General features: G+C 39.0%; 2 protein-coding genes across 3 annotated transcripts in view; one reads left to right on the top strand and one right to left on the bottom strand.

Moving 5' to 3' along the window:
* On the top strand, window positions 1-4,794 carry LOC105391680. The gene is made up of 6 exons (XM_038111352.2): window positions 1-246; window positions 920-1,035; window positions 1,384-1,477; window positions 1,909-2,007; window positions 3,112-3,257; window positions 3,587-4,794. Exons 1-6 carry the CDS (start codon window positions 129-131, stop codon window positions 4,622-4,624), a joined length of 1,611 nt encoding a protein of 536 aa, XP_037967280.2. The 5' UTR covers window positions 1-128; the 3' UTR covers window positions 4,625-4,794.
* The window catches only part of LOC105391679, a 19,807-nt gene continuing 12,135 nt past the window's right edge, over window positions 4,779-12,450 (bottom strand). Inside the window, exons 6-18 of one of the 2 annotated variants that reach the window (XM_011563201.3) lie at window positions 12,267-12,446; window positions 11,920-12,032; window positions 11,360-11,427; window positions 10,855-10,945; window positions 8,088-8,168; window positions 7,809-7,867; window positions 7,449-7,508; window positions 7,240-7,312; window positions 6,849-6,978; window positions 6,506-6,610; window positions 5,831-6,004; window positions 5,121-5,241; window positions 4,779-4,919 (exon numbers count right to left, since the gene is read on the bottom strand). In XM_011563201.3, coding sequence (XP_011561503.3) covers window positions 4,808-4,919; window positions 5,121-5,241; window positions 5,831-6,004; window positions 6,506-6,610; window positions 6,849-6,978; window positions 7,240-7,312; window positions 7,449-7,508; window positions 7,809-7,867; window positions 8,088-8,168; window positions 10,855-10,945; window positions 11,360-11,427; window positions 11,920-12,032; window positions 12,267-12,446 — 1,367 coding nt within the window. In that variant the 3' untranslated portion in view covers window positions 4,779-4,807. The remainder of the gene's footprint in view (window positions 4,920-5,120; window positions 5,242-5,830; window positions 6,005-6,505; window positions 6,611-6,848; window positions 6,979-7,239; window positions 7,313-7,448; window positions 7,509-7,808; window positions 7,868-8,087; window positions 8,169-10,854; window positions 10,946-11,359; window positions 11,428-11,919; window positions 12,033-12,266; window positions 12,447-12,450) is intronic. The other variant, XM_011563203.3, reaches the window with a different exon arrangement.

A 12,450-nucleotide genomic window follows, 5' to 3' on the forward strand; every position in this document is an offset into this window, starting at 1 on the left:
AAAAAAAACCACAAACCACCCTGACATTCCCTGTAAACACGATGTGAAAACTGAAATTTGTGTTGACACCGCAAAACTCTGAAATTTACCCACGAAACCGGCACGAAACTGTAAATAAATACGCAATAATGACAAACTTCCAGTCCCCTATTCCCGTGTCCGAGATAGAGTCGGTGCTGGCGTGGGTGGACTCCTTCAAGCTGTCCCGGACCACCAGGAAGATCAATAGGGACTTCTCTGATGCTGGTGAGTACCTGGTGATGATGATGATGATGATGTATCCGACCGGGTTTAGTCGTGTGACGCTAGGACCTAGGAGTGGTGTCGGTTATACATACGACAAATTGGAACAAGAAATTGGATTTGTAGTTAAATTCGTAGATTTTAGCAATGATTGGGGATGGCGATGGCACCGTGGTTAGGACTGATGTGCTAAGGTTGGTTAAGGTGTCCAGGGTTTGATACCCAGCCTGCTGAGCATACTTATAAATCGTGATTTATTCAAGGGCCTTGGGTGTTTAACATGTCTGTTGTTTTTTTTGTGCGAATATAAAAATAAGTATTTATAATATTCACGAAAAACGTTCCCATAGCAATACATCTTACTTACCTAACTAGTAATACCTTAGTAGCGTAGAACCGCTTCCATCCTTGAAGCCTAACTTCACTGCAAACACACGACGAGTTGCACATGGGATATTATTATGGAATCCCACTATCATGGTTTTCCCATATGATACAGCCTCATAAGATTCCTGAAATTTCTCATAAGATTCCTAAAATTTCTCATAAGATTCCTGAAATTTCTCATAAGGTTCCTGAAATTTCTCATAAGATTCCTGAAGTTTTTCATAAGGTTACTGAAATTTCTCATAAGATTCCTGAAACTTCCCGCTTGATGAAGTTCTTCAACCCACAGTCCTGCTAGCAGAGATGCTGAGCGTCCACTATCCGAAGCTCATCGACATGCACAACTACCCGGCCCGGAATAGCCACGCGCTCAAACTTAACAACTGGATGACTCTCAATAGAAAGGTATTGGGTTCACTTTATTATATTATTATTTCAGCCATGGTCTATTGATGGTCCCCATTCGAGTAGTATTGGGTCCATGTAGGTACAAAAAGTGGGACAGTGTTCCAAGCTTTGTTCGTGGTCCTCACTCGGTAACGCCAGCAGTTTTCGGTATTTCGGCAGCTAAGAACATGCACCACCTTAAGTTTGTGTGTGTTTTGAATTTAGCATCCAGATTTAAGGATGTGGTTAGGCTGTGAATCAACACCAACACGTATTATTGCCCAGTTATGTGAATATTAAAAACGAGTGAATATTGCGGTACATACTTAATTAAATATCTGATTTAATTTGCGCGTGTAATTTCAGGTGCTCAAAAAGCTGAAACTAAACCTGTGCTACGCCACCATGGAACAGCTAGCCAACGCCACACCCAACATTATTGAGCGAGTCCTTATTATGGGTAAGGTTTTCTGAAGTTTATTCAAATTGGATGCAATGACTGTTAGGTACATAATATATGGTCAAATTTAAGAAGATACTTACCAGTCTGCTGGGCCGACGAACTTAAGCGCTAGGAGCCTGATAGTGTTTAGATGAACAAGGTTGAGAGATTGACGGACGGACAGATTGCCATATAAAGTGAGTTTAATGAGAATTATAAGCTCGGTATGTCACAGATCACAGAGGGTTCACTGTCTAAATCTACGAATCTCTAATTCTTGTTCGTTCGTTAGTCGTAGGTGCTGGGCTGCTGGGTATGTAATAATAGCTAGTATAGCCATAATCTATTTAACTTCTACCTAGAGTTTATAGTAAAACCGGATGCCTCTCGACCTATGTATATCCAGCTATTATTGGCTGATGATGCTAATACAACTGTGCTGTTTCCAGTCCGTGAGAAGATCCTCCGTGATGAGGAAGCGAGCCGGGCCAAGGAGGAGCAGAACCTGTCGAGTGGAGGCAGCTACCACGAGGCTCTGGGGGATGACCGTTAGTACCGTTACTGTTGTAAATACAGGGTGGAGTTTTATCAGTAATCAAGGCAAGTAAATGATGTGCTAATAATTATGATAATATGCGGGTGCATCTCATACGTGGCCATCCATTGTCAAACTAGGCAGATCCGGGATTCGGACAGGTTACATAATATAGTATACCCAAGTCCAGAGTACAAGTATCTGTCATTAAACAATATCTGCCCCGGCCGGTTAAGGCCTCTACACACCAAAGCCGCGGACCCGGCGGCATAGCCCGGCGGCCTAGTGCCGGCGGGTTAACATAGTACAAAATGAGGCATGATTGTAAAAAATGAGGCCGGCGGGTTGAGCCGGCGGCCTGAGCCGACGGGTCAGCGGCTTTGGTGTGTAGAGGCCTTTATAGGAACCGGGACCTTCGGCATAGCAATCAGGGTCACCAACCACTACACTATTGGGTCGTCACGGGTCCTCTCTAGCGGTAGACAGTATTATTACTTTTTGAGAGTTTCTTATTTGAAATAGGTTGAGTGCTACATTTGCAAACATTTTCATACAATAGAAAGTTCCCAGTACTTACAAAGGTAGATAAACTTCACTGAACATCACACGACTCATAATAACGTGTCAGGGAAATCTAGAAAGTTGTCTTACGTATTCACAGTCTAAACATATCTAGATCTTCGTATCCGACATAGTAACACTGGATTATAGCGGCACACGATACAACAAAGTTAGGAATAGCATTCGGACGTACAGGATGTTGCAAAAGGGGGTGATAACTTTCGTTCTACAAGTATTGGAAATTTTCGTAATAAATTTAGCTTTTCTTCTGGGGTAATTTAGGGGGTAATTCTGAACAACTGTTGAAATGGAGGATAAAAATAGGTACCTTCATAAAATGTTTGTTGGTCACGTGATTTTATAGTTTTTAGTACTTTTTACCATTGTAATTAATTAATATTCTTTTCCGTTTATTGATAAAAGTTGTTCATAATTAATTAACCCCCTGACCCACACCCATCCCTTGGCTTGGCTACTAAATACCACATTTTCAACAACCCCCGTATATGCACGACTGGCATCAGGGTATCACTAAAGACTAGAACCATATCTCCAGCGAACGTGCTCCTCGTGCCAGTGAAGAACCGTGTGAACGGAGTCCTGGAGACGGTGCAGCTGAAGGTGATCGGCTACAACCAGTATCTGGCGGTGGCGCGAGAGCTGGCAGAGGCCAGGGAGGGTGCTGACCTGCTGAAACAGAAGGTTGGTGGGCATGGAAATATATTATGTAATGCTGCTACCATACGTCTTGGCTATTCGTATTTGCATATTTGCCAAAACTTCCATTATCTATATTTGCCAAATAGGCAACTTATAGGAAAAACCCGCTATAAGTTTGGCGAATATGGAAGTGTGCTATGAAGTTCTGGCAAATACGAATAACCTGGTGGGCTAGCAGCATAAACATATAAGTATGCCGTCGCTGTCTTTGCATAGACTCTTAGTTTTAGAATATATATTTTTCTCATAATGTCTCCTGCTTCCCTGATAATTTGTACCTTATGTGTAAAATTAAGAATTATAATTTCCAGGTTGAACAGTTAGACACATTATTGAAAGTAAAAGACGAGAGAATAGAAGAATTGCAAAAGCAACTTGAAAGAAAAACAGCAAGACGCAAAGAAATAGAAGCTTTAACAAATAAAAAGTTAGATGATGTTGAACATTCAGAAAAGTCCAGCTTTTCAATACCAGAAGTAGAAAAATCATCGAAATCTAAAATATCTTTGACTAATGAGGGTAGAATAATGAATGAAACACCTTTGTTGAAGAAAGTGTCTTCTATTGCTAAACCGACTAATGTAGCTGAAAGGACATCGAAACAATCAGTAACCAAACTTCCAGAATGTACATCAAGAAAGAGTATTAGTCCTATCATAGAACCGAAAGCATCTATAAAGAATATCGATAATACCACTAAAAATATTAGTCCCATAGAAGCAGAATATATACCGACTGTTGCTGACATCAAAAAGAGTTTTACAAAAGCACCAGTTGATGTCAAGTTAAGTATGACAAAACCAATAGCTGAAGCTAGGGTTAGTGTAACAAAACCATCTGTAGAGATGAAGCCCAGCGCTACGGCCCCTGTAGTTGACATAAAGAAAAGTAAAACAGAATCGCATTTAGAAGTTAAAATTGACAATCAGATCCTTAATGATCCACCAACTGTCCCAGCACCGAGTGGAATGATTTCAAATACGCCCGCTTCAACACTAATTTACGTCAACGATCTTACAAATAAATCCGAGAGGATGTTTCCTTTCCTTCCAAAGGGTAGTTACGAGATTACAAAACCAGCTGCGGTGCCTGCCAATATCCCAGAAGTTAAAGAAAGTATACAACCAGAGGTGGACAGAGTCAAATCTGATGTGTTTGAGGAGGCCGACCAAGACCATCATTCAATAGATGAAGAAAATTATGAAGACAGTGAGAACGATTTCGATAACGTGGTCACCGTTGAACAGACTATAAGAAAAGAAATCAATGATATTTCAAATAACATGGGGCAGTTACAAGAAAGCAAAAGTAAGGCTGAAGTTTTGGTTGTTGCTAACCCACCAGAGTGAGAAAGCCTCCAATTAAATAAGAACGGAATAGATTGGACTACGAAGCTAGTCAAAGCCGACGACTTAGATAGATTTTGAAGATACTTTATAGTGTTTACATGTAGGATTAAAAGTCTTATTAGTTTTTAAAAACATTTACTTATAATTTGGAAATATACAAAAGGGAATGATCCAGTATTTTTTTTAGCACATGGCATTTCCTTGGAATAAGTCTGCTAGGCTGGGGTACTTCTTGAAAATTTCCTTTATTGACTCCATTCTGTTTTTCGTGAATGTTTTTCGATCTTGATTCAAGCTGTGAAAGTTTAGTGATTAGGTCTGAACCTTCTTTATTTTCAGGATGTTTAGGATAGATTATAGGAAACTGAAACTAAACTTAGATCTAGCCAATCTGACATATACGTAGAACTGAATAACTTTAGGAAATTAAGTACTCATTTTAGATACCTCCCCATTTTGTTCGTTAAATTTTTGCAATATTGTCAAAACTACTTACATTTCATCCACATTCTCCCCCTGTCCGTCGACTTGGAGTCGGTTGAAGTTGGCCTTGTGGTCGGACATCTGTTCCGTGGCTATCTGCGCCAGGGCCTCCTTCATTGGCAGCAGATCTTGGACTGCAGTATGAATAAGAGTCAGGATTGAAGGTAATATAAATGTCACATTCCGGACTGTAATGTAACATTCCAGGGAGCATGTTACTCAACACTGTGTTCTAAAATCTCGCTGGTTTCTCTGTAATACTACGTATTGACTACACGAATGCTCGCTGTGTAATATGTTACATTACACGTCGTAACGTTGGTCAGCCACCTTAATGCAATTATTTTCATTTATTTAGTTCCTTAAATACCATGTCACATAAGTTGTTCATATTATATTAATTATTGTTATGCATTTTGGTTCAATGTTGATGCTGATTGCTGAAGAAGTAATTTTGGTTTAAATAACCAATCGTTTTTACCCCCAATGCTACTGATGGGGTAATGGGGTAATGACAGGTAAGGACAAAAACCTGAGAATGAGAATAATTTTTGCGGCCTATGCGATGCGACCTAAAGTTACATTGGATTGACTTTTGCATTCAGCCCGGCAGCGGCAGCAGCAGTGGCAGTGGCACGCCGTGAAGATTGTGGAAGATATCCTTTAGGAGGTATTCTCACAGATCAAAGTGTTATTTATTTCTTTTAAAAACCCTCAACTCACCATTAAACATCCGGACGCTGCTGGACGCGGGGGTGGGGTGAGGGACGCTGCTAAACGCGGGGGTGGGGTGAGGGACGCTGCTGAACGCGGGGTTGAGGTGAGGGTCGCGGCAGGTGCAGGGGGGGAGGTCTCCCAGCATGTAGTCTGAGGTCTGCGTCGCCACGCCGCCCACTTCTACAGCGTTAGAAGAACAAATTAATGGGGTACGATAAAAAATAATCGGGCTGCATATTTTTTAGATGATAAGGATAATTTGACCAATATAATAATGATGGCATTTAAAAGGACAAGGAACTTTAAGCTCGCTCTTATAAGGACTTGTTACAACTAAACCAGGCGGACAAATTAATGGGGTATCATCATCATCATCAACAGCCAATAATCATCCACTGCTGGACATAGGCCTCTCCCAAGGAGCGCCACAACACTCGGTCCTCGGCCTTCCTCATCCAACCATTACCCGCCACCCGCCTAAGGTCGCTGCGTTTACCTATTCGTGGTCTGGTCTCCACTCGAGAACTCGTCGACCCCAACGGTTACCGGTTCTTCGGCAGATATGACCAGCCCACTGCTAACTTCAGCTTCAGCTTGCATATTTTTACAACCAACATAATTCTAATACATATTGTCGAAGGTTTTGATCAGAGATCAAAGTTCAAACATACTAATTCATACCATCTCTCCACTCCTCTAAGACATCCGGTTTGCTCTTGCCTTCTCTCATAAGTTTCTCTTTAGCTTCTCTCTCTTTGATACGTTCTTGTATTATTTCGAGTTGCTCTGAAATTTTGCGTCAAAAAGGATTCGGACATTATTTTTTATCAATTTACAATAGCAAGGATAATTTCAGGAAGAAAATACAGGTGGAACTCTAAATTGGACCCTGCTTTACAGATTTGGGGTAAGGGGTAAAAACGAACACCATAGGGATTCCATACCTTATTGCTTAAAGCAATCTCTACCAGACAACCTTTGGATGGAAGAAACAATTTTATTAATAGGAGTAGAATATCCTCACCAGGTGAGCAAGGGTGGTAGTGCTCGAAGGTCTGCCGGAAGTGGGTGTAGGGGTTCGCCTTCATGTACGGAGGGAGCGCGCGGTCGAAGGAGCTCATGCGCATCAGCTCACACTTGTCCATCGGACAGTACTGTTGGGGTTGGAGAGTTAGCTTTCAATAAATGTATTTTTTTATTCGGCTAATAATCATATACTGGTGGAAGCACCTCTCCGAAAAGACTACCAAAATATGGTCAGTCAATTTATGTACTTATTATGGCCTAGGATACGTTTCGGAGTTTTAAGTAGGTAGTACTTATAGAAGAAAAAATTAATACTGCTAGGTAAGTATAGTAATAAGTAAAGTAAAAAAGTTACAAGCTAGTTTGGACAATAAACCCTGGAATAGTACCTTTTCATAATTAATCTTAGAATCAGCATCTGGGACGTGTGCTCTGACACAAGTTAAACTGTCCACCACGGTACTGAAATAAATTAATAATTATTACTTATGTAAGTACCAGGAAAAAAATACAGAATTCCAGAACACCATTCGTCAACAGTCTTAGGTCAACAATACTATACCTATAGGTACATAGGTATAAAAGCGGGAACCCTTACATTTTATTCTGAATATCCTCCTTTTCTTCTTCTTCTTCTTCTTCAGGACCGCATAGGCATCTGAAAATAAATATTCTTATCATAGTCCACATACAATACGTGGTAATTTATTAATTTAATTCTTTATTGCACAAATATAATCGTAATCGTGAACAGAACGGGGTAATCATGAACACGTCTTATTTATCTTATTTATCATTATTACCCCCGTACTATGGGTAGTATGTATGTCCCACTGCTGGGCAAAGGCCTCCCTATGAACTGACCACCGTTCCCCATCATGTGCTTCCTTCGGCCATTGAGGCAAAAACCTGTATACATAATATATAATTATAGTACTTATATTTTTTTTAAACTTACTCTTCTGTCACATCATAAAGTTGTTGTTCTTGTTCTAGTTCTTCAACCACGATCGAATGCTAGAAAAAATCAATCACTTTAGGTACTTATAAATTATAATAGTAGTAGGTTGTATATTTCAATAATGAATTCTTATTAACAAAAATAATTTAAGAAAAATAAAAAGATAGAATAAAAGACCAAACTAAAAAGGGGATAAGTAGGTACTTATTGTCCACCTCACCGTTGGCTCTATCCTTTCCTGAATCGATAAAAATAAATGTTCAAATTAAAACTTACTCTTATTTTTTTAATGTCTATATTTTCCACCGAATGATACTGACTGTCTGAATGACTTCGAAACGATCGCTGTTTTCCATGCTATAAGTAATAATAATAACATAAAAAACAAAAAAAACTTATGTAGGTAGGTATATACAGGGTGTTTCAAAGGGTATACTAAGCCGAAAGGGGGTGACTCAGGGGGTAATTCTGTTCTACGAGTTTTGGAAATTCACGAAAAAAAATATTCGTTCTCCATAGTAAAAATTAACGTGACCTACAAAGTTTCTATGAATAGAATAGAATAGAATAGAATAGAATTCATTTATTCACCAGAAACAAGGTATACAGTAGTTCTTAAAGTACAGTTTATAGAGACAATCATGTTTCACCGAGCAGACGGTATGTGAAATACAATTTTAATGTAATTATAGGTACAATTTTAATTCATGCAATTTATTTATATTGATTTAATATGCTATTAAGTCAACAACAATAATAATTTATAATACTTTATGTCTATTTATAAAAGCTTAAAATACAATTTATATAATTTAATTTCATTCTCATTTCTACTAATTAATAATACAATTTAATAACACTTAATATTAGTTAATAACTATTATCAAAAAAATCTTTAATTGCATAAAACATTTTTTCAGTCAACCACTGTTTTAGTTTTTGCTTAAAATGATTGAGTGGCAACTGCTTTATATCGTTTGGAATACGATTATAAATCTTTATGGTCATGATATGACAGTTTTTGCTGTATAATGCACTTTTATTTTTAGGTAACACAAGTCGTTCTTGGTTCCTGGTGTTAAAATTTACAACATTACCTACTTTTGTATAAAGGTTTGGGTTACTTTTGACATGTATGCCCACCTCTAGTATGTACATACAAACAAGTGTCATTATTTTTGATTTTTTGAACAGTGGCTTACATGAGTCTGTTTGTTTTTTGCCATATATTGCCCTCAAGCATTTTTTCTGCACTATAAAAGCCTTATTGAAATCTGTGGAATTTCCCCAAATTAACAAACCATATCTTAGTACAGAAAGTACATAGCCGTGATATGCTGCCAATGCAACTTTTTGTCCGGATATTTTGCTTAACCTGTAGAGAGCATATACAAATCTATTTAACTTCTTACATACAATATCAATATGGGATTTCCAATTGCAGTGTCTATCAATTGTTACACCAAGAAATTTGATTGATTCAGACTCTTTTATTATTATATTTTTATGTTTTATTGTAATTTTAGCTTTTTTATTATTATAATTATAAAATTGTACATAAGTAGTTTTATCTAGGTTAACTTTAAGATTGTTCGACTGAAGCCAACCAACAACTGATTCAATAGTTAAATTAATCTCAGACTCTAATCTCTCTTTATTTGCTGAAATTAAAATAGATATGTCATCTGCAAATAATATTGTCCTATAATTTGATACATCTGGTAGATCATTAATGTACAGAAGGAATAGTATTGGCCCTAGAACACTTCCTTGAGGTACTCCAAATGTATTTTCCCTAGTCGAAAAATCAAATAATACTATTTCATCATTGACTATGCTATCAATCCGAACAAACTGCTGTCTATTCTGCAGATAGCTCTGTATCCAATCTAGAGCAGGTCCTCTGATGCCATAGTTATTACATTTATATAAAAGCGTTTTATGGTCCACAAAGTCGAATGCTTTTGACATATCAAAGAACATTACGATAGCTGGTTCACGAACATCAATTAGCTGAGAAACATCTTTTATAAGATTGTAAACAGCCAATGAGGTGGATTTCTTTTTTTGAAAACCAAATTGTTCATCGGCTATGATTTTAAATTTATCAATGAAAGCAATAAGCCTTTTCTTAAATATTTTTTCAAAAATCTTAGATATTACTGGGAGAAGCGCCACAGGTCTGTATTTACCCATGCATGTTTTATCGCCTTGTTTATGAAGTGCTTTTATCATATATAGTTTAAGTTTACTTACTGCACTGCCTCTGTGGTCTAGTGGTAGAAGCTTCGCTTCATGGCCCAGAGGTCCCGGGTTCGATTCCCGGGTGGGACCATCAATTTGTGTTTCTAAATTGTGGTTCTAAGTTTGGTTAGGACATAGAAGGCTGATCACCTGATGTCCGAAACAGTGAAACGATCCATGCTGTCGGATGGGCATGTAAAGCAGTCGGTCCTGCGCCTAGCTCTCTCCAGTCGTGTCGGTCAATCCGTCCCATTGGGTTATGAGAGTGATGGAACAGAGAGTGCTCCTGTGTACTGCGCACACACTTGGGCACTATAATCTACTCCTGCGTAGATGGCTGATCTCAAATGAGATTGGCCGCCGTAGTCGAAATTCGGCTAGGAGGACATTCATTATTATTAAGTTTACTTGGAAATATTCCTTGCTCAAATGACACGTTAACCAGATGAGAGATAACTGGAGCTATTATATCAGCACTACATTTTAAAATTTTTGTAGAAAGCTCATCAGGACCAACAGGAAATATTTTTTTAGTGAATTTTCGAAAACTATTAGAACAAAAGTTGTTCAGGATGACCCCCTGAGTCACCCCCTTTCGGCTTAGCATAGCCTTTATGCAACACACTGTATAGGTACTATAGAAAAAAACTTATAAGTAAAAAAAAATATATGTAAATACCACAGTAACTAAATGAAGGAGAGACTATAAAAGTTTTACTAAATTCATAAATCCATCAAATTGTGGCCAGGCAGTGCATCAAAGATCACTATTGACATAAAAAGGGGGCAGGTAACTTACATGCAATAAATGCTTCGAGGAGGCAATCTCCAAGGAATCCTTGGCAGCCAACAGTGTGCTCTTGTCGGTTTGGTAATTCCCGTCAGATGTCCTGAAAACAAACAAAATAAATTTACCTAAGTACCTACATAGCTAGGCAGTTGCCACCTAGGTACTTACGATGGGGTACTTACGAACATTATTCTCATATTTGATGTCACTTATAACTTATAACCCCTGTAGGCACGTCGATATCGGATTAGTTCACCTGCCTTCGAGACAATCATATCGGCGCGGCGTTGAAAAGGAAGAATATTTTTGATCATGATGATCAGTTAGTTATATGTATTTACTGTTACGTTCCAGGATGTTGCAGAAGCGGTATGCCGAATGGGATAATTCGGGGGCAGTTGGGAATTAATACCCTTCCAAATAATACCCTTTATAAGAACTTTTACTTACTATAAAGTACCATATTAAGACCCTGTATAGTTTAAAGGGCGGAGTAAGGAAATACAATATTTACATGAGTCGCAGTATGGACCCCGCTCGAGTGTCGGTGCTGCCGCCTGTTGGCCGTCTGCTCCCGTTGTACTGTGGACAACAATACCACTGTTAAACTGTAACTTGGTTGTTTTGAGAAACAAGGCCTTTTTTTGGTTGTAATTTTTCTTAGGGTGTAAATAAACTGTAGGTAGACTAGGTAGGTACCTAGGTAAAGGTAAGTATCCAAAGCTCCTTCCATAGCACGCTGAGCAATACACCTCAATGCAACGCTATAGGGAAACTAATATAAGGTACACCTAGTTACCTACTCGGCGATCTATCGACATTTGGCAAATCTTGAAAAACACTTTAGTACACACCATATTCTAATCCTCACTTCATTCGGATGCTTTTGTGCCGAAAGTTGTACCTAGTTGGCACTGTAAGAGCCGTGGCGCTATCGTTATACCGTCATCCAATTTCGCCGACAGTTTGACAGTTCGTTGTCGTTGCTCGTTAACTTATCCAATGACAGCTGTCAAAATCATCCGGCTTTATAGGTTACGTTATGTTATGATTAATAGGCTCCGAGAAGCTTACATTGGACCCTACGGCGTCGAGCTCGCAGCGGTTCCTGCCCGGCGGCGGCGGGTACACGTCCTTGATGAGCTGATGGTTGCCGCAGTCGGCGCGAAGGAACATGTCGTGGAACGCTGCGGGTGGCGCGGGGTTGCCAGGTTAAACAGGTGTTAAGGAGTTAAAATAGGCGGTTAAGTATTTAGTTGTTTGAAACTAAACTAAAGTGTAACATATATTGTCTAAAGTAGACAATATAGTGGCTAGAAGATTCTGGAGAAAATTCAGATGAGATGGCTGATCTATGGGGGCTATGAGGTTGGCTGCCATTTACCAAATTCGGAGGTCACGGCGAAAAGTGAAATACTGACCATATTCTTTCCACTTCTTTGGCGCAGACTTCATAGCCTTCAACTTGTTTGATATCTCCCTCCTCCTCGGTGCCTCAAACTCTGACAAATCTCCAAACATTATGAACGGTGGGCAGTCACCCTCCATACGGTCCCACCATTTTAAATCTTTGCTTTCCTCTTCTAATTTCTTAAAGGACTCTGG

This window comes from Plutella xylostella, chromosome 26 (assembly GCF_932276165.1).
Source record: "Plutella xylostella chromosome 26, ilPluXylo3.1, whole genome shotgun sequence".
In the NCBI taxonomy this organism is placed as follows: Eukaryota; Metazoa; Arthropoda; class Insecta; order Lepidoptera; family Plutellidae; genus Plutella; species Plutella xylostella.